The following is a 22,278-nucleotide window of genomic DNA, read 5'->3' as shown; positions in this document are numbered from 1 at the left end:
CCAAACACCTGAAGTCACAGACCCAAAGCACCCTCAAGAGGAGAGGACATACTCACCTATTCACCCAGTTTTTAGGAGGTTGGGGATATGGGAATACGACTTGTGCTCGACGTGATCATTCTATAATTCTTGATCGGATTTCACTTTTTTCTGGTGTTGTCTGGATATTATTCGTGTGACGCTGGAAACTGGACGCTGGAAACTCTTGCACTAGACTTATAACTGAGTAAACGTTTAAGCATTTAATACCTTTTTAAACGGATTTTCGATTAGGAGTTGAGTTTATACCTCTCATTGTGGACGGAGACGCCAAAGGAATGTAGCGACAATATTTTATAATCTTTCTGTTCTGTTATAGGACATAATACCAGCGGGCTGAAAAAGCAAACAAAAGGTAAGCTACGTTAACAAGTTTTATCTAGACAGTCATCACAAGTAATTGTTTATTTGTTTAGTCAGTGTGCTGAGAGAACAACGTAATTACCAAGAGAGAGGTTAACCTACATCTGGTGAGGGGGTCAACGCACTGTGTTTTGATGTGTGAGTTCACAGGTAAACGCGATGTTATCTAAAGCCAGTGATCGTCATGGTCAAGAAAATAATTATTGCACAGTCAACTGTTCATTAGTTTTCTCGTTAGACATGTACAACATTAAGATATTAACAAAATAACACGTTTTAAAATAGTCTGTTCTCGGGACACATTCAACCTTAAATAAAATGTCTTGGCAGAAAATGGAACATAACAAAAATAATGTTAGGTTTATAATGTTAGAATAAGTGCTTATAAACCACAGCCTGATATTTATGGCTGGGCACAAATTCCAGTAGTCAGTGGGAAAATAGTTGATGAATTTACAGTCTATAAAGTTCTATTTATGCATTTCTATGAAGTGCTTTAAATAACTTTCTGTATAATTAACTCCCTTTTGTAAAAAAAAAAAAGGTTATTTGTAGCAGATGTAGGAATACTCTGTGGTGTACTTTATAAGAAAAATAAGAGCATTTCAGGGCGTATATCTGATAACTACACCTTTGGGGAGACAATTTAATGGACGTTATGGACAGCTTTTAGTATTCATAATTTATAAAAGATCCTCTTCAGCAAAGTGCAGATACTACATAATGAATGCTTACGTAAAAGTAACACTTACCTACCAACACCCCAACCGTCAGATGTCCAACTGTTTCCTCTGCCATGTCGTTTTTTGAATCATGCATGAGGCTACAGTTCTGGTACTATAGGCCCAAAAACGACTTTGTAGCACGAACAGGACTACGTATTCTATACAGTATGTCTCCTAGGCCCTAGCTCAGACACACACAAGCTCACATCACACAATGACAAAGAGCGCTGTCTCTCTTTATTCCTCCTCTTTCCTTTCTCTCTGTTTTTCATACTGTCTTTTATACACATACACTAGACCAGTGTCCGAGAAAAGTTCAGTGACTGTTTCAGAAGAAATTGGCTCTTTGTAATGATGTAACGTAGACCTGTCTTCTTTCCAGCCTATTTCTGCTATGGCCGAGAAAGCAACTCAGACCTTACTCCTCCTGTTGGGTGTGTGTATTTGCACCTCAGGACTCCAACAGTCTGCTCCCAGGGTACGTCTGTCCTTCAAAGGTGAGCTACCGGACCAGAACACACCCAGACACACAGGCACTGCTCATCTGTCCACTGGGAGGGCTTCCAGGCCCACTTGGTTCCGTTATTACCTTTTAGGCCCATAGGATTTCAGTCAACTCCAGATTTCAGAAGGTCTTGTGAAAAACAGCCAGACATGTGCAGCCAGGCAGACACCTAATGTGGGTGGCCAAGTCTACACACCCCTAGAACCTTCTTGAAATTGAGCTGCCCTAAAATGAAATCATGAAAGGTATTTGATTAAAACAATTTCCAACAGATTTACGCAAACCTACTTCATATTTCCAAAGATGAGGACAGCTGTAGAACATTTTCCTATTTACTAAATTAAAACAAAAACATCTTTGTTGTCTATGTCTTCACACACCAGACTAAATTCTTGATGCAATTGGCTTTGGCAGCCATTACAACTGTGAATCCTTTTGAGTAATGTTCTTACATTTTTGGGGGCAAAATGACTCAAGCTCAGATAATTTAGGTAGGAATAATTAATGATGGACAGCAATATTTAGATCTTGTCTGAAATTTTAAAGCAAACTTCAAGTCAGGACGGTGACTGGACCAGTCAGGAAGACTCTTCCTGGAAAGATATTTTGATTTGCTTTTGGCATAAAATACATGTAATTGTCTCGCACTCTGTGTGGTGTTGGATTGGATTTGATCAAAACCTGTAGTTAAGTCAGAAAGTGAATGTTAATGTGAGGTGATGCAGTAATGCTTAACTGCCTTGTTTTAAGCAAAATGGATGATTTGGAGGGCTTATTTAACTCAGGCTTCCTTCTTTTTACTTTGTCATACAGGCCAGTAATTAGTCCCTTTGAATTTTTAAGAATTTTGCTGACAGCACAGTTCTGGGTATACTAATCTCCGGCAGGTACTAAGTAGATGAATAAAATCGAAATAAATGCAAACGGAATAAAGCCAACGAAAGACATTTAGGAAAACCTTCCTCAGTCTTATGAAAACCTTACATAAGTTGCTTCTGCAATGACTCTCGGGTGTGAAGATGTGTACAATCATCACGTCTGCATAACTCATTTGAAAAAGGGGCCATAACTTTTCTTTCTCCTTAAATTGTGCTGTAGTCTGTGTTGACATGTAGGAAGAAAATCTGCCATTTTCACTTTTAGCTGACGTTTAAAGGCACCAAAACTCACCAGCGATTGGTACACACAGTTTGTTTCCTCTTTTATATGTAAAAAGCTTATATCCGGCTTACATGTAAGTAGTTCATGAATGAAAACAAAAGGTGGATGTTGCCCTTCATAACAATTGAGCCAACGCCCAGGCTCTCATGTAGATTTTTTTTATAGTGTTAATTATATATTCATGGTAATTATTCAAGAAAGCATTTAAGTTGCTGGAAAATCCATCATTTGATCTGTGACACGGAGCTAGGTGAAGACAAGCTCAAGCCTTGTGTTGGTCATTTCTGTTCCCACGTTGCCTCCTCCAAGAGCCGTCATTAGCTGTAATTGTATAGTATTGGATTCCAAATACTTGAAGCCTTTGATCAAAATAATGCTGAAAGACTACAGTACTAACCCCTGTGCTGTCGTCACTCCTTGCACACACACAAACACACACACAGACACACACACATACACATGCACATACACACACACACACACGCACAGACATACACACAGATCGGTGACTGTAATTCCTTTGGAATATTTTACCTGTAATTAAGTATTAACTGCATAATTCAGGTGTGGGAAATGTCACATAGATTTCAAGTTTTATTCCTGTTCAGGTATACCACAATACGTTTTATTCCTGTTCAGCTATACCACAACAAGTTTTATTAATGTTCAGGTATACCACAACAAGTTTTATTAATGTTCAGGTATACCACAATACGTTTTATTCATGTTCAGGGATACCACAACAAGTTTTATTCCTGTTCAGCTATACCACAACAAGTTTTATTAATGTTCAGGTATACCACAATACATTTTATTCATGTTCAGGGATACCACAACAAGTTTTATTAATGTTCAGGTATACCACAACAAGTTTTATTCCTGTTCAGCTATACCACAACTGGTTCTATTAATGTTCAGGTATACCACAACTGGTTCTATTAATGTTCAGGTATACCACAACAAGTTTTATTAATGTTCAGGTATACCACAACAGTATGCAGCAAGCAGCTGAGAGGTTAGAACGGCCAGGAACAAAATCTTGCTATTATGAATCCCTGGACTGACAAGAATTTTAAAAATCTGTTATTGTCCCTGTAACCATGGTACTTAACCTTAATTTATACTGTAATTTCTTTAAATCTGGATAATAGCATCTGCTAGATGACTAAAATATAGATGATAGATGTTAGTAGCAATTTCAGTCTCCTACCAACAGAATGGCAAATCTGTCCTAAGACAATGGACTGTTGGTCACATTGATCACTTTTTTGTGTAGTATTTTATTATGCTATAGCTGACCATGCAGATTTTCTTGTGTTAGCTGTACATTAATGTACAAGAAAGACAAAAAGGTATTTACATTCATTATTGTATCTATTATAACACAGTTAAAGGTGTCTAAGGCATGACTGGCCTCTCAGTGGAGTTTGCTGGTAAAAACCTACACCAATGAAGACTAATTTGGTGTCAAGTGCCAAGGATCAGTTTTGCTTTTTATATAAGCAACACGGGGCACCTGATCCTAGATCAGCTCTCTCACTCTGAGACACTTTGTGAATGTAGGCCCAGATTAACAATGCATTTGTGTTTGCATTCAAGTATAAGATTAGTTGGTTGCAGTGTTCATCACAAGCATTGAGCCCCAACACTAATTGTGTAAATTGTGACTAATAATAGGGGTATGTCTGTTACTGGTGTTGAAACAACATGATTATACCAGATCCAGATGCATGCTGGAGGTATCATCACTCACATAGTGCTGTTGATTTCACATTGAATGCAACCAATATCATTTAATTGTGTAAAGATCTCCCTGATACAGTAGTCAGTCAAATAGGACCTCATCCACTTCCACTAATATCCCGGAAATATGCAGAAAAGTGGGATTTGTACCCCTGCTATTTCTTTTCTTGTTTTTTTGCCATTCCAAAGATTGATTGTTCATTGTTTGCGACAGGGGCTCTTTGTTCCGTTAGGCGTCTGTGGAGGAGGGTGTTTTTGGGGGGGGGGGGGGGGCAGAGGGGTGCGTGTGATTCTCTCTCATGGGTGTGATTTAGAGACTGGGGCAGAGTGAGTGGGACAACAGGACCGCTAGAGACTCACTGGATCCAGGTGATTCTACATGATCAATACCCTTCATGTTTCCTGCCTGAATGGGAACTGTGTCAGAACTGGGACTAAGAAAAAGTTATTCCTGTGACCTACAGTTGTCAGAAATAGGTTATTGAGATATAGATTAAAGGTTGCCTTCTGAATGGATTAAAGCCGATACTTTGAAAATGATGTGATTTGAACATTTATCTCAGGTCTTTCATGACTAGACCTGGTTTACTTGAATCAAATGAATTTTGATGAAACATACATAAGTGTTTGTTGTAGTGCCAATTTAAATTTTTTATGACTGAAAAGATGGAAGCAGCCAAGCACGGTGTTGAGGCCTGGGGCGTGGTGCTAGTTTCAGCCTGTGTTTTGAGTCAATTTTGCCTTAGTGGGTAGATCGCCAGAGGTTTTCCAGAGAGGTTTCTTATCCTGTGTTTACCTCAGAGGAGAAGAACCGGACCTTGCCCCAAGTCTAAGACCCAATCCCGTGTCAGCTAGGTTCAGATCCGAATGCGCAGCTTATTTTAGCAGCACATTGACTGCTTCCTGTTAACAGTATTTAGACAAACAGTCCCCCCAAAGGAAGAAGACCGAGGACTTTGATGTAAACACATATGTCCTTATTCTGGCCAGTCTGAAACAGCCCACGTGTACTTTATCCTGGTGTTTGTTCACATACCTTCATGCCAAAGGGAATCTCTGATATGTGCCACATGGTCAAACTCAGTGATTTTGTAGAGATTACACATCTGTGTTTTGAAAGCAACATCATTGCAAGTTTAAAAGCTATTCTACATCGACCCATTTTAGTTAACCTCTATTTATGCAGGATGTGCCATTAAGACCTAGATACTTATTTTACAAGGGAGACTCAGCCAAGAGGGCAGCAACCGTAAAAACAGTCATTATGAGGACCTGATGGAGAGACATGACGTCTGTAGTCTGACTGAACGGGTGTAAAAGTCACTCTGAACATATACTGGTTTAAGGGATTTACTCAGAGTTCATCTGACCGTGTGTCTTTAGAGACAGTGTGTCCTCAGTGGCACGCTACATTCATTTCAATGTCACCAACTCAATCAGTGGCTTGGAACGCATGAAATATTGAATTCTTAAAAGCCTCTTAAAAACATTCAAGTTAAATTTAGTCATTCACATATTTTCTCTTAAAAATAAAGCCCCTGTAGTCCTGAAGGGAAATTCATGACTAGAGGGACAGATTTGAGGCAACACGCAGAAAGACCTCATACCACCACCTATTGGATGTTAACATTTTACCATTCTCATGCGCTTGTACGGTGTGTACTGTGTGTGTGTTCATGCATGTCTGGTTTTCTCCAGAATTGTTGGACACCAGAGCGGCCCGGCCCTTCTCCTTCTCGTTCAACACCAGTGACTACCGCATCCTGCTGATGGACCAGGACCAGGGCAGGCTGTACCTGGGCAGCAGGGAGTACCTGGTGGCCCTGGACATGCACAACGTCAACAAGGAGCCGCTCATTGTAATAACACACATAACCGCATGTCGCTTCTAATGGATAAACCTGGAAGGGTTTTTGACCTGTGCATGCCAAGCTTTGTAACAGTTTAATGTGAGAGTTTAATGTGCTAGTTATGTGGGGTAGAGGTATGTGGTAGTTTATTGTGATTGTTAATGTGATCATTCAATGTGGTAATTGAAGGTGGTAGTTTGTGATAGTTTAGTGTGGTTGTTGTGTATGGTGATTTAATGTGGTTGTTTTAATGTGGTCGTTGAAGGTGGTAGTTTAACAATGTCAGTTTAATATGGTAATTGTGTGTGGTAGTTTAATGTGGTCATTTAATGTGGTAATTGAAGGTGGTAGTTTGTGATAGTTTAGTGTGGTTGTTGTGTATGGTGATTTAATGTGGTTGTTTTAATGTGGTCGTTGAAGGTGGTAGTTTAACAATGTCAGTTTAATATGGTAATTGTGTGTGGTAGTTTAATGTGGTCATTTAATGTGGTAATTGAAGGTGGTAGTTTGTGATAGTTTAGTGTGGTTGTTGTGTTTGGTGATTTAATGTGGTTGTTTTAATGTGGTCGTTGAAGGTGGTAGTTTAATGTGGGAGTTTAATGTGGTTGTTGTCGCCCGTTGTTTAATCTGGTAGTTTAGTAGTGTGGTTGTTGTGTGTGGTAGTTTAATAAGGCAGTAAAGAGATCCAATGTTACATTTTGTGTGTTATCATTTTCATCTTTGGGGTCTTTCCCTGACAGATCCATTGGCCAGCCTCTGACAAGAGAAAAGGGGAGTGTCGGATGACAGGAAAAGGAGGACAGGTGAGGATAACTTGTCTTTGGGGAAGACCCCTGGCCCCTCCCATGACAGGATCAACTAACATTGGCCCACTTTCATGGGTCTAGTTAAGAGAAATGAACAGATAGCTGTGTTTTTTTTTCTTCACTGAACTACATTTGACGACATTCCCGTATGTGTACACCAGGGGGAGTGTGCAAAAGTGTTTTCACTGAACTACATTTGACGACATTCCCGTATGTGTACACCAGGGGGAGTGTGCAAAAGTGTTTTCACTGAACTACATTTGACGACATTCCCGTATGTGTACACCAGGGGGAGTGTGCAAAAGTGTTTTCACTGAACTACATTTGACGACATTCCCGTATGTGTACACCAGGGGGAGTGTGCAAAAGTGTTTTCACTGAACTACATTTGACGACATTCCTGTATGTGTACACCAGGGGGAGTGCGCAAAAGTGTTTTCACTGAACTACATTTGATGACATTCCCGTGTGTGTACACCAGGGGGAGTGTGCAAACTTTGTGCGTATGATAGAGCCATGGAACCGTACCCACCTGTACACCTGTGGGACTGGAGCCTACCAGCCGATCTGCACCTTCATCAACAGAGGCTGGAAGGCAGAGGTGAGATGTTTCATCGCCCCAAAAGCTTTTGCCTGTCCTGTATCTTTCTGCCCAGCAGATCTGATGTCTTAAATGGGTGGAACTGTTCTAGGCTTAGACTTGGGCTCTTTTTCACTATACAACTTATCTACAATGCTCACCTGGTCTCTGTTTTTCTAGGACTATGTTTTCAGGCTGGTTCCTGGATTCATGGAATCAGGGAAGGGAAAATGTTCCTACGACCCTTCCCAGGAGAACATTGCTGCTCTAATCAGTAAGATTTACCTCACTTACTGGACGGCCTAAAAACAAATGTTCCTAATTCTCTGTTTCCTGACCTCTCTTCTGTCTCCTCCTCCTCTTTTCCCCGCAGATGGGAATTTGTATGCAGGAGTCCATGTAGACTTTATGGGCACAGACGCAGCCCTCTTCAGGACAATGGGGGGCAGAACCCCAGTCAGGACGGAGCAGTATGACTCCAGGTGGCTCAATGGTCAGTTGCGGTACCTAAGAACGACGCCACCAAGGCAGGGTTGATTCTGAAAGTAGCCCCATTATTATTTAATGCTTATTGACCCAGATGTGGATATGGAAAGAAACGTCTGCTAATTCATTTTGATAACAATTGTATATATTTCTCTCTCTCTCTCTGTCTTCTTCTGTCCCAGAGCCTGTGTTCATTCAGATCCAGCAGATCCCAGACAGTGCAGAGAGGAATGATGACAAGCTCTACTTCTTCTTCCGTGAGAAGAGTCTGGATGCGGGGGGAGGGGCGAGCCCCAGTGTCCTGGCCAGAGTGGGACGAGTGTGCCTGGTGAGAGTTCACACACCCTTACATACGGTTAAATATAGTCTGAATGACAGTCAAGGACGGGGATATGTGTTACATCGTGATACGCTCCCTCTGCAACTTCCTTCCCTTGCGTCACATCCTGTCCTTCTCGTCCGTCTTCCCAGAATGACGAGGGCGGTCAGAAGTCCCTGGTGAACAGATGGACCACCTTCCTGAAAGCCCGCCTAGTCTGCTCTGTGATCGGAGAGGACGGGGTGGAGACCTTATTCGATGAACTGAGTGAGATAGATTGTCACAAAACATTATATATTCAATGAGGCTGCGTCTCTCATCTGCAAGAAAAGTGATTTGTCTTTGTTCTGCCGTCCTTCCAGGGGATGTTTTCATCCAGCCCAAACAAGACGAACGCGACCCTGTGGTCTATGCTTTATTCACAACAGCTGGGTGAGGTCGCTTGTCTCACGCCGTCTTCTACGCTCAACCTTTTCAATGAATCCCTTCTCTCGATGGGCCTTCCTTCTCTTGCTGCTTGGTGGTTTTGCTCTTTCATCTCGCAACCGTAGCGTTACCTCTCTCCGCCTTACCACTGTCCTCGTTCTCTCTCCCCTGCTCCTCCTCTTCCAGCTCTGTGTTCAAGGGCTCAGCGGTCTGTGTGTACTACATGGCTGACATTCGCAATGTCTTCAATGGACCCTTCTCCCACAAACATGGCCACAACTACCAGTGGACAGCATACACTGGCAAGATTCCCTACCCTCGGCCTGGCACAGTAGGTTGAGGCCTCTTATTCACTACAACCAGACACACAATACACACACACACGCATTGAGTGGCTGCATCCTCTCGACAAACACGCAATTCATTACTTTCTCTCTTAGTCTCTTATTTACTCTCTGTCTCACTCTCTCTGTCTCTCACCTGTCTTTCTCTCTCTCTTTCTCTCTCTCTCTCTCTCTCTCTCTCTCTCTCTGTTACTGTAACTGCAGTGTCCAGGAGGAACATTCACCCCGGGCATTCGCACCTCAAAGGACTTTTCAGACGAGGCTGTGAACTTCATGCGAGCGCACCCCCTTATGTACCACTCTGTGTACCCTGTCCATCGCCGCCCCCTGGTGGTGAGGACCGGAGTGGACTACCGCTTCACAGCCCTGGTGGTGGACCAGGTGGATGCGGTTGATGCCCGCTACGAGGTGCTCTTCTTGGGCACAGGTGACTGGCTCTCCATCCCATGGAATCTGGCTGGCTGAAGGACTTTAGTGCATTTTATGATTTCACATGTTGTCTTTTGTCCCAGTTTGACCGCTCTGTTGTTCCAGATCGTGGCACCGTGCAAAAGGTGATTGTTTTACCAAAAGACAAGGACACCATGGAGGAGCTCACACTGGAGGAAGTGGAGGTTTTCAGGGTATTCAGATATTTATATCCATAAATTGTTGGCTGATACTTTTATCCACACATTATTTTAGTAAATGAAATGGTCATTCAATGTTCATCGTTTGTTGACCCTCATGTACCACAGACACGTGCTGCTGTCAAAACAATGAAGATATCGTCCAAAAGGGTAAGCTGAATTTTCTGATTTTCAATCAGCAGGAAAAATACTTTTTGGTACTGACCTTGCTTTCATTCTGTCACCACAGCAACAGCTGTATGTGTCGTCAGAGGCGGGGCTAACCCAGGTGTCTCTGCATCGCTGTGGGGTTTACGGTAGAGCCTGCTCTGACTGCTGTCTGGCACGGGACCCTTACTGCGCCTGGGATGGGGAGAACTGCTCCGCGTTCACCCCTGCCACAAAAAGGTCTGCACACACCACCCACAAAATGCTGCATAATGCCTCAGAACTATTATTCACTGTGAGTGTGTGAACGACTGAGTTCAATTCTGTACACTTGGGAGGTGTTTGACGCACTCTGCTTCCTCTCATGACCAGGAGGAGCAGACGGCAGGACGTTAAACATGGGGACCCACTTCGACAGTGCAGAGGCTTCAACGCCAAAGGTTAAGGCATTACACTTTTTTGTATTTTACGACTATTGAGAATTACATTATTCAAGCCATCATTCAAATGTGGGCGAAGAACTCCAGCTCTATAACCCCCATCCTCCCCTCTCCCCTCTTTCAGTGGAGAAGCGTCTGAGGGAGACAGTCCAGTTCGGGGTAGAGGGGAGCAGTACGTTCCTGGAGTGTCAGCCTCGCTCCCCCCAGGCCACAGTCAAGTGGCTCTATCAGAGGGAAGGGAGGAGGAAAGTGGTAAGGAGGAAAATACGGGTTTCTAGTTCTGGCCTTAAAGAAAGGGGATATCCTTGTTTGATTTACTGAACACAAATCTGTGAAGTGGTTCCTGTGGATTTTCAAGGTCAGCCAGTGTTATTCCTGGCATAAACATTCATGATTCTGGATGTTGCATATCAACATGTAACAATGGTAGAACCTTCGTAGAGCAACAGACCCTTTTGAAACACCATGCTCTATTTCCGTGCTTCGTACGGCAAGACACCAATGCGCTTTGGAGTCAAATATCCCAATTCACAGAAAAGTTAATTAAATCCTGCTTTGAAAAATGCCCAGTTGTGGCCTCCGTTTGTTCAGTGTTCTAAGCCCCAGCCTAAGGGACACATGTTCTGGTGTGGTGTGTGTTTGGGTCCGACCTACTGCTCTCTCAGCAAGAACTCTCCTCTATCTTTCACTGCTTTCCTGTCCAATAAAGCATAAAATGCCTAAAATATAACCAAAACATAGTAAGCGCAATATAGAGCAATGTAACCAGATGATGCCACTGTGGCACTAGCTCATCTCAGCTCTCCTGAAATTAGAGAGTTGCCTGAATAGAGAAACAGTCCAACAAACACTTCAAACTATTTAAGAACTTAGACAAATTGCACATGTTTGTCTTTATTCCCCTTTAATGTCCCTTTATCACTGTGTGTTTCATCACAAATGCTTGGTCCGTGTGGCAGACTATGTCCCGTGGAATGCTGCTTTACTCTATTAAGGAGTAAGATTTACGATTATGCCTGGTTTGCCTCAGCTTGGGTAACACTCACCCAGACCTGTCCACAACACCTTGTTAAAATAATTATTAGCGGGGCAGTGGTCAGGAATTATGGAGCTGTCCCTGCTCACAGGAAATGGGGTTCCAGACTTTGAGTGTGGCCCATGTGCGGAAGCCTTCGTTTACCCATAAACCAGAAATGGGGAGGGACTCCCAAGGGCTTGGCCATTATCTCTAGTGGTTGTGTTGGTGGGCGATTGTCTAGTCGACAGTGGCCCCGTTCTCTGACCCTCTAAGCACCTTAATGTAGAGTGTTTGACTACAAAATCCTCTCTCAGGGAACCAGGGTCAAACATATAACCTGTCCCCTTATTTCCTTAACACTGTCTCTCCCCCTAATCTTCAGCTTAACCGGGACAGAGAGTATCTGAAGACGCCCCACGGAATCCTTCTGAAATCTCTCGCCCAATCGGACGGCGGTCTATACCACTGCCTGGCCACGGAGAACAACTTCAAACACACCGTGGCCCGTGTTGCTCTGCGAATCCTGGACCGAGACATTGTGTTGGCCCTCACTGCCCCTGACGATGAATCCCTGACCTCCAACAGCCCTCCCAACGGGTGGGGTGGACAACATGACGCCCGGCTCCAGAGGAACCCCCTAACCCCTCCTCTCACAGACACCCCGTCCCAGCCAGAGATCAGGCTGATCCACCAGTACTGTCAGTCTTACTGGGAGCAGCTGGGGCTCAAGCAGCAGACGCCCAAACACACCTCCAGGAGGCACACAGAAAGCCAGGAGCAGGAGGAGCATCAGCCCAAACGTACCAGCAGGAGACACACAGACAGCCAGGAGACCCAAGGCGGATAGTGGACTGGACCTCTACAACACAAGCCAGTCAGAACACTCCATATGGTAGACTATAGATCCATGTTTGTACAGTGAATGACATGATACCAACCCTGACACAATCCAGTATCTGAGTATAGAAATGTAATATATTGATGTGTATATATCATATGATCATAATAGATTCATGGTTTATTAATGTATAGTAATTATAATTTCAATGAGAAATACGTTAGTCCAGAAGCCCTTAATGGTGGAGAAGGACCGGGTACTCCATTCCCTATTCATTCCCAGTGGCATAACTACATTATCCCACAAACGTGGACAAGTGTACACAGGACTGGTGTGCAACCCTGTGCAGAACCCTGTCTGCCAATATCTAGGGGGACCCGCATGCAGAGCCCTATCTGTCTGACTTCCATTTGGCCCCCCAGGGACCTCAACCCCATTCCCACCCATTTGCTCTTCATTCCCACCCAGCGTATCTGTCTTCTCTACCATGGGGCTTGATACATTCAGCTTTGCACGCTTTATTCAGTTTGGATGGCGTTACATTTTGTTTTCCACAAAGTGTTAATTGTATGGTGTGATGTTCATGTATGTATTTGGCAACTAATACCATGTGTTATATTGTAATTGTGGTGACTCTCATGTTCTCTTTCGAACACCTTTTGGACCTATTTTTGAGGAGGGTTAGTGATACAGTATTCTTTTAATTACGCACTTTGATGGAGATGTATTGAGACATAAATGAGGGATCTTTGCACAAAATATACAATATCAACATGTAGAGTAATAAGCTACAAAATCATTAGGGTGCATAGTCTTTGTATTATATTTGTTTTTATACTACATTCCAGCAAATGTCAAATTGTAACTTTTAATGGGAATGGGTAGCAACAGTACTGTATGAATAAGTCCTGACCATCTCTGGACACGATATTGACCAGCAACATACTGTCACATGTTGTACATAGCACAGTCCTACACTGGAAATGTTCAAATGACAAATATAAACGTCATCCCATTAAGCCTTTCCCAGTCAGGTTGTTTCTTTCAAATTTGGGTCTTTCACGCAAACCTTGTTTGTAGCAATCGGCAGGTATACATTTTCAATGTGCAACATGTCACCTTCCAGTGACCAACACAAATCTGGAGTCCGTGGTAAATAATACAGTACAGAATGCACTTATCAGTCATCCCATTCATCGTCATCTTCATCTTCATCCCCTCCGTCTTCTTCTCCTTCATCTAAACAAGAAAGTAATGTTTGTAGTTTGAGATTCTACCCACAATGTATTTGGTTTAAATTCAAAAATGTTTTGATGGAGTATAATAAATGAATGAATGAGAGATAAGGATATTTACCTGAGGAGTGGATGACTTTACTCCGCTTATCCATTGCCATTCTCAGAGCTCCTACTATGCCCCCTGGTTCTGACTGGGCAGGCGGAGGTGGCTCCGGACTGTCTGTGACCTGGGACGCAAAGGTCAAAGGATCATTGATCATGTAAACTACCCGATCATGTATATACACCTATTGTTACTCCTATTTTTCCTTCTCATTTTCCACAATTCCCTGAGAGCATTTAGGGCTACCTGTCTATACAGAAAAACAAAAAATGTATTACCTTGCTGGCTCAGAGATTATTAAGCATGGCCAGATTCTCAAACTTCTGGGGTGCTCTGTCACCACACTTAACTTTCAGGGATCTATTCAGAGCTTTAAAACATTGCCCGTTTAACAGTGATATCTAAATTATAAATACAGATCAGTATAGACACTAAAGGGTAGGAAAATACATTTTGAGACCATGGAGTAAACTTGAAACGGAAACTGAGTTGGTTTAATGGGAATTGGTGATGTCATCATCCCATTTGCTTATGAAACAACAGAGGATCAATGGAAAACAAAGGAAAGCCCCCACCACCACTTGTGCTTTGTCATGAATTCCCTGTTCCCTTTACTGGGATGTGGCTTCCCTTAAGTAAAGGAAGGTGTTAACTGAGGTGAAAAGGAGACCAGTTTCTGTTGAAAGCCATTTCTGATTGAGCTGACATGTGCGTTGTTTGCTGTAAATGATGTCTATGCTATCTATCAATCAGTCAATAAAATGTATTTATAAAGCCCTTTTTACAACAGCAGTTGTCACAAACTGCTTTTACAGAAATACCTGGCCTTAAACCCCAAGGAGCAAGGGGAGGGGTGACCAGTCCTCTTCTGGCTGTGCTGGGTGATATATTAAGAGTCCAATTGGAATAATAAATAAATGCATGTGGGCTAAATCCAGAGTCTATTTAAATTTAGATTAGGTCAGAAGTATGACCAGATGGACAAGGACAGGTACAGCAACTGGCCCTCCAAACCAGGTGTGGATCAGGACCTCATGTCCGCCTAAAGTTTAAAACAGGAGGAGACTGGGAAAATTCAGAAAATGCATTCCTCATATCAGCAACGATTTATAGTGGAGAAGGAGAACTTAGTGGGGAAGGAGAACTGACCCAATCCTCCAGCACAATAGCATAGCAGCATAAGACCTTGCTAACACAGGAACATTGCATGTAGATTTTAATCGTGCATTAATGTCAGAGTTGTGTGACCTGAGGTGGTCCAGAGGTCTGGGCCTCTACCTCTGGTGCACATATACTGCTGAAACATTTGAGTCTGGCCCACTGCTCTTTCAACCAAAAAAAATTCTTTCAACAACCAAAAATCTTTCAATAACAATGATATTTTTTTGTTGTCTAAAAATATAGAAATTCTAAAGATATATTAAATAAGGATGGTATTGATCATTCAGTAGTGATGGAGACAATTCCATTTAAAGTACAATCAATTTCGAAAGTCTACTGAAATTCCCTTTTTCTCACAACACTGGCAAAGAGAATGCATGAATGAACAATAAAGTTAAGTTTACATTCTTAAGTTTCCTTCCCAGGCGGATCTGGTCAAGCAGAGCTCCTCTTCCGCCTCCTTCAGCACCTTCTGTAGGTCCAGGAGCAGGTGGCGGAGGGCCTTTACACGGGGGTGAAGGTGGGAAAGCTCCGCAGCTTGGGGCTGATGGCGGCGGGGGAGGAGGAGGAGGTGGCGGAGCTGGGCCTCCTCTGCTGGGTGTGGATGGAACAGGGGGAGGAGGAGCAGGCATGGAGCGCTGGTGGCCAGGGCCAGGGGGAGGAGGAGGCGGAGGAGAGGCATGTGACATGGATGGTGGAGGTGGTGGTGGTCCACACCGGCCACCAGTGGGGGGTGGGGGTGGCAGGGCTCCACGTGAAGGAGAGGACTGGGAGGGAGGCGGACCTCGTCCTGACTGTCCTGGGAGAGGGGGTAGGGGGCCAGAGCGACCCCCCCGTGAAGGAGGTGGGGCAGGAGGGAAGGAACAACTGCTGGGTACAGGGGGGAGAGGACCCGACCGACCTGGGGGAAAGCCTGATTCTATAGGCCATGGGATAAAAAAAAAGTCACGGATTAGAAAAACACATTAACAGTTATAATTAATTTCCAGTTACAACACACGTGCAGTTATAAATCATTTACAGTTATAACACGTTTACAGTATCACGTTTACAGTAACACGCATCTGTGTAGGTTGAAAGGCATGGTGATGCTTGATGACGCACCACTGTTCATGGCCATCTTGACAGCCTCCATGCCACCTGAATCCTCGATGACCTGTTGGATTAGTTGGGAGGTCGACTCATCGTTCAGGTCAGCCTCACTGATCCCAGCGCAGGACAGCAGCTTCTTTAGGTCTGGGTCCAGGTTGTTGGGATCCCAACCCACGTGACTCACATGTCTGAGGAGGAGAGGGAATGAAAGACAGACATGAAGGAGTTGGAGTGGAATATACACATGAAGGAGAGGGAGTGGAATATATACTTGAAGGAGAGGGAGTGGAATATATACATGAAAGAGAGGGAGTGGAATATATACTTGAAGGAGAGGGAGTGGAATATACACATGAAGGAGAAGTAGTGGAATATACACATGAAGGAGAGGGAGTGGAATATACACATGAAGGAGAGGGAGTGGAATATATACATGAAGGAGAGGGAGTGGAATATATACATGAAGGAGAGGAAGTAGAATATATACATGAAGGAGAGGGAGTGGAATATACACATGAAGGAGAAGTAGTGGAATATACACATGAAGGAGAGGGAGTGGAATATATACATGAAGGAGAGGGAGTGGAATATATACATGAAGGAGAGGGAGTGGAATATATACATGAAGGAAAGGGAGTGGAATATATACATGAAGGAAAGGGAGTGGAATATACACATGAAGGAGAGGGAGAAACACAGACCATAAAAAGTACCAGAGAAAGTGTGAAATAAACCAACAAGGTCTACCTGACTAGATGCTATTTAATGAAGTCTAATGGCAGGTTGAACCCACTCACTTGAACCCACTGGGAGCTCCAATATCTGCTTTGGAGATTTTACTGCTCTTCTTCTTGTCCTTTTTCTTGTCCTTCTTCCCCTTGCTGACAAAGGCAGGGGCAGGCACGGGTGCGACGGAACGGTAGCGTGAGGCTTGAATGTCTGGGTTCATGATGTCTATGGTGGCCATGGAGGGCGAAGGTGGACTGCCGGGTCCTGGATTACAGTAGAGGTTAAGATGTCATGGGGTATGCCTCTCAATGCTAAGTACACCAGGACAGAGGGGTAGATGGCTTTGATGGCAACTACAGAACTGTCTCCTTATTTGTAATCAGACATTCAGTTGTCGACAACAGCCTGAGTGGGCTCAGAAGATTATCACAACAACACAAAAAAAACAGGCAAAAACTGTTTTCATGTCAACAACATCATTTCTATGGACTCTACCCACCATGCCGGGGTTTGAACATGTCTCTTCTGTTCAATCTCTATATGCTACATCTGGGCCAAATTCTACAGAACTACATGAACTACCACAGCTATGCAGATGATACTCAAATATATATGGCTCTCAAACCGTATGTCAACAGGTCAATAGACTCACTGTGTCACTGTATAGAGCACATAAATACCTGGATGAACAGAAATTCTCTGCAATTAAACCAAGATAAAACAAAGATGATTGTGTTTGGCAACAAAAATGAGAGAACTAGTATTAGTAAAGAGCTGGATTCTCAGGCCCTAAAAACCAGGGACCAAGTATTATAATAATAATACATTATATTTATATAGCTCTTTTCAAAGACCCAAAGCTTTACAATACATACATTTACAATACATACATAACAAACAACTACAGAAAGAGCAATGAGACAAACGGTAGCTAACAAAATGGGGGGAGGTTCAAACAACCAAGGGCAGGGGCTAGGGATGGGCTTGAGGATGGGCTTGAGGAGACTTGAGGTGGTGGATGAAGATGGCAACAGATTTAGAGAAGAATTGTGGAAGTGCATTCCAAAGTCTTGGAGCAGCCATTGAAAAAGCATGTAATCTTGGTGTTCTGATAGACTCAGATCTCATGTTCAACATTCATATCAAAGCAGTCTCCAAAGCAGCATTCTATCATCATAAAAATACAGCCAGAATCAAGGACTTGGTGTCCCAAAAAAACCAAGAGAAGCTCATCCATGCTTTTATCTCTCCTGTAGGGTTGATTACTGTAATGGCCTCTTAACTGGACTCCCCAAAAAGACTGTAAAACAACTGCAGCTCATTAAGAATGCTGCTGCTAGAATGTTAACCAGAACCAAGAGAATAGAGCACATCACTCCAGTTCTTATATCTTTGCACTGGCTTCCAGTCAGTTACAGAATATAATTTTAAAGTGCCGTTTTTAGTCTATGAACCACTGAATGGTGTAGGCCCCAAATACATTTTTGATATGTTTGAAGAATATGAACTGAGCAGGGCTCTTAGATGTCAGTTAGTAGAGCCCAGAGTTCAAACTAAACATGGCGAAGCTGCGTTTAGCGGTTATGCTGCACACAACTGGAATAAACTACCAGATGATCTTAGATGTGGCCTAAACCTACACATTTTTAAATCCAGGTTAAAAAAACTCTTCTCTATGATTGAGCACTTAAACTTAACCACACTGTTAGCCTTACAGCTTTTATAGCTTCCTCCTGGAATCTGCTATGGAATCTAATTTATTCTATGTTTTATTTTTATGATATTTTATTGTTTTTATTCTACTTTTTATTTTTATTTTAATTGCTTCTATGTATGAATTGTGTTGTATAAATATACTTGCTTGCTTGCTCCCACGCTATCAACACAGTTGTTACAAAAAAATACATTGTAGTACCCAAATGGTTTATTTCTCTATCGGAAGTTGTCACCTCCACTCACCAAGTTTGTTTTCTATGACTTTGAAAATATAATAGTTTCATTTAATTAAACCTGAGTATACTTAAGTAACATACAGTCATGCGTACAACCCCAGGTCAATTCCCACTATATTCATTGATAAAGATATAAAAAATTACACACAAAATGGATTTCCTAGAAAAAGTGAATATACTCCTAGCTTTATTTACTAGTGTGGCACACTTTTTGGTGTGGCTGAAAGAACTTCAAATAAATCTCTTACATCAGCTGGGAGTTTTTTTTTGTCCACTCTTTTTTACAGTTTTGCTTTCACTGTAACATGTGTGAGGGGTTTCTTGCATACACAGCCCCCTTCAAGTCCCCCCACAGTATTTTGATAGGATGGAGATTTGGGCCTTGACTCAGCTATTACATAGCTCTCTATTTCTTCCTTTTTAACCATTCTGTTGTAACTTTGCTTGTGGATTTTGAATTACTTTCTACTTAAGAATCATCTAGTAACAAAGCAGCCCCAAACCATAATTCTACTGCCACCATGCTTTACAGAAGGTGTATGAGTTTCTTCTGTTTCCAATTCTAATGAATGACAGGACCCTCCCAAGTTAGTTTTTTGATCTGCCAAAAAAAGGTATACTCACTTTTACCAGGAAGTGGAGGTAGTCCCCCCCTGTCTGCAAGTGAAATAAACAGAATTTGAAAATTCTGTTACTTATATAAGACATTCAGGGGGAATTTTGCAGATGGTTATTAAACCTTGTCAAGGACCAAAAAGGACGCTTAATGCAGATCTCTTATTATTTTTAGTTCAGGATTAGGTTTAATCTGTGCCCTTGAAAACGGCTTACCATTGGAAGGCAGGGGGCGCTGTTTCTTCTCTGACACTATGAGAGACAAGATAGGAGGGAACAGGAAGGAAGACAGTTAGGAGAATATCTCTCTTTTGTACTACAACCTTACCTTTGAAAAAGCACCTTATTTGTTATGTTTTCCAGTATCAGATTATAGTTTGTAATGTAAATTAAGGATATGTATTTGGATTTGTATTACTTATTTCTTCTCTTAAATCTAACACAGACTTTGCTAATAGCTTCTTCGTTGCGTAAGGTGTACTTGACACTGAGTTGCAGGGTTTTCCCTCCAAGCTATTTTGAAGATGTAGTTTCTAGCAGTTGGTGTTACCAGTGGGACTGTTGAGTCAAAAAAGGGTCCCCAAAAGGTGTACACTATGTCATGTATTTGCCGATTTGTGCCATATGTCTTCAAAACCATTTTTCCATTTAAATGGAGAATTCAATGACTAACTTGGTATGATAGGGAATGTACTTCTAGATTATACACATAAAATGAATATTTTACACATCCAGTCCATAGTGGGAGGTTTAAAAAATATTTTCTCAATCACAAATGTGTCATAAAATAATGCACTGATAAAATAATGCACTACTTATAAGTAACTCTGGATAACAACATCTTATACATGATTAAAACCTACATGTAAAAAAGTGCCATGGATCACACAGTTCCATAATACACAGCATCAATCCTACAGATACCACCAACAACAACACTTAACACGGTGTCCTGTCTTGGATTGAAACACACAAAGGGTAATAACCTTGCTGATTCCTCTGGTTTCTCTGGGCGATCTTCTCATCCACCACACTGAGGAAGTATTCAGCCTCTTGGTCGTTTGCGAAGTTCAGCCCAACCTGGCAGTCCTGGTTTGGATTGGAAGAAAACATTCGGATAGGCTCAAGAAAGAAATGTACAGTCAAGTACATCACTCATGTTTTAATTCCCAGTCAATCCACCATGATGAGTGTTTTCAGGGCTTAATGTAGGAGAAGATATGTGCTTACATCTGCAGCAAATGTATGGAAGAACGGCCGAGGGCAGTGGTAGAACATTTGGTTATAGAGCTCCTGTTCCCAGATCATCTGTCCTTTCTGAGAGAAAGCAACTTTTAATATAACTGAAAGACCGACACTTCTTCATATCTTCGGGGTCCTCAGCTCATGATAAACCTTGCAACTGCGATCAACAAAATTCCATATCTACACCGAGTTATTGTACATCACTTTGGAATACCTGCGGGTGGAATGACAATTTTCTAGGACAAACAGTTTAAAGTAAGTTCCTGCTACCTTGAGATCAAAGATGCGGATGAAGTAGGAGCGACGTGGATTATCCTTGACAAAGCAGGCCACTCCAGTGTGCTGCAGACTCCAGCACGTCGGACTATGTGGCAGAGCCATGTAAAGTTGTGCCACTGTAGTTGCCAGGGACTGCACACATTCACACATACACACATACACACACACACACACACACACACACAACATACATTTATATGTAGGCTCCTACTGGTTAAATGTATATTATTTTTCTTACTCTATCTGTGTGTTTTAGATTTAGAACACACATCACAATAATCAGAAGGGATTCCAATAATCAAGTCGTCTCTACCTGTCCAACAGGATTTGTCTGACATCTATAATTTAAGTGAAGTACTTTATCGTGGTTTGAAACGTTGCACATCAAAGAACAGTCTCATTAATGTCCTGACATTATTCTGTGGTAGGCCTAGTGTTAGCAGTCAGCTACTGTGCCGCTGAAGGCCGACGACAAAAAAAAACAGGAAGTTGTTGTGTCAAAAGAAAGCATTCAGTAAATTCATGTTTGACTGACTTCAACAGCTGCCTCAAATTCTATCACCAGAGGAAGTGGTTTACACCAGCATTTCCTGTCACTCCGGTTTGCTTTATTGTAATTGGCTAAGTCTCTTGGTGTACAAGAGAATTGTTAAGTTATTTGATTGTATTTCTAATAGCCATTACTTTTGAAGCTACCAAACATGCAGATTACATTAAATGCAATGGCCATGTCACTAAATAAAAAAGAGCCCCAAACAGACGGGATCAGACAGTCAAATATATAAAACCGAAACAATAATGAGATAGGAAATCTGACCACCAAAAAATGTATAATACATTTGGCAGAATAACCTGTTTTTTTAGGGTGGATATTTCACATTGAGATGTCTTACCACCCCCCCCCCCCACCCCCCCCCCCCCCCAGCAGCCACCCTTAACAATCCCAAGACATTTTCCAATATACCAAACACAGTGTACATCCAGAATGAATCCTCAATGCCAAATGTCCCCTAGTGCCCTACAAGCACACCTAACATCCAAACACCAACCGACCGGTGTCCTTGCCGACATATCTATCACCCCCCACCTCCCTGATTTCAAGGAAGGACTTACAGCACACCTCCTTCCCAGCAGATCCTCCAACCTCTCATTTTCCTGTAGGCTCAGCAGAGAGCTGGGACAGTTCTCCTGAACTCCTCTAGACTTTGATCCCCGACTCATAGTTCCCTCTCAGAATGTACACATAAGTCCGAAATGGAGTCAAGCGCGAACGTGCGTGTCTTCTTCCTCAAACACGTTCTGTTAAAATGACAAGTGGAGATGGTGTAGGCGGTTTCTCTTCTGCCTTCTACAATGTGCTATTTGCACACTAAGAGTCAGGGCAGGAAACGGACAACCACAGTTCTTTCCCCGTTCTCTCACTCATAATGCTGATCACTGTTGAG

At 42.5% G+C, this 22,278-nt stretch overlaps 2 protein-coding genes across 2 annotated transcripts; one reads left to right on the top strand and one right to left on the bottom strand.

Annotated features, from left to right (window-relative positions):
• LOC105022375 (semaphorin-3F) lies at positions 1-13,443 on the top strand. Its single transcript, XM_020051980.2, has 19 exons — positions 1-226; positions 359-394; positions 1,510-1,624; positions 6,235-6,395; positions 7,127-7,189; positions 7,674-7,793; positions 7,953-8,046; positions 8,146-8,265; positions 8,441-8,586; positions 8,730-8,844; positions 8,940-9,009; positions 9,190-9,334; positions 9,552-9,774; positions 9,882-9,970; positions 10,085-10,126; positions 10,206-10,363; positions 10,496-10,563; positions 10,688-10,815; positions 11,964-13,443. Exons 3-19 carry the CDS (start codon positions 1,522-1,524, stop codon positions 12,426-12,428), a joined length of 2,310 nt encoding a protein of 769 aa, XP_019907539.2. The 5' UTR covers positions 1-226; positions 359-394; positions 1,510-1,521; the 3' UTR covers positions 12,429-13,443.
• Positions 13,240-22,177, bottom strand: LOC105022376 (WASP actin nucleation promoting factor). The gene is made up of 11 exons (XM_010890696.3): positions 21,947-22,177; positions 20,825-20,965; positions 20,540-20,626; positions 20,296-20,398; positions 19,526-19,561; positions 19,319-19,351; positions 16,811-17,006; positions 16,026-16,201; positions 15,326-15,840; positions 13,776-13,884; positions 13,240-13,658 (listed from the first exon to the last, which is right to left on the bottom strand). Exons 1-11 carry the CDS (start codon positions 22,052-22,054, stop codon positions 13,600-13,602), a joined length of 1,563 nt encoding a protein of 520 aa, XP_010888998.2. The 5' UTR covers positions 22,055-22,177; the 3' UTR covers positions 13,240-13,599.
• Positions 22,178-22,278: the final 101 nt, after the last annotated feature.

This window comes from Esox lucius, chromosome 12 (genome assembly GCF_011004845.1).
Source record: "Esox lucius isolate fEsoLuc1 chromosome 12, fEsoLuc1.pri, whole genome shotgun sequence".
NCBI classification, from domain to species: Eukaryota; Metazoa; Chordata; class Actinopteri; order Esociformes; family Esocidae; genus Esox; species Esox lucius.
The sequence above is the reverse complement of the archived record's forward strand: the minus strand, read 5'-3'. Positions and strand labels throughout refer to the sequence as shown.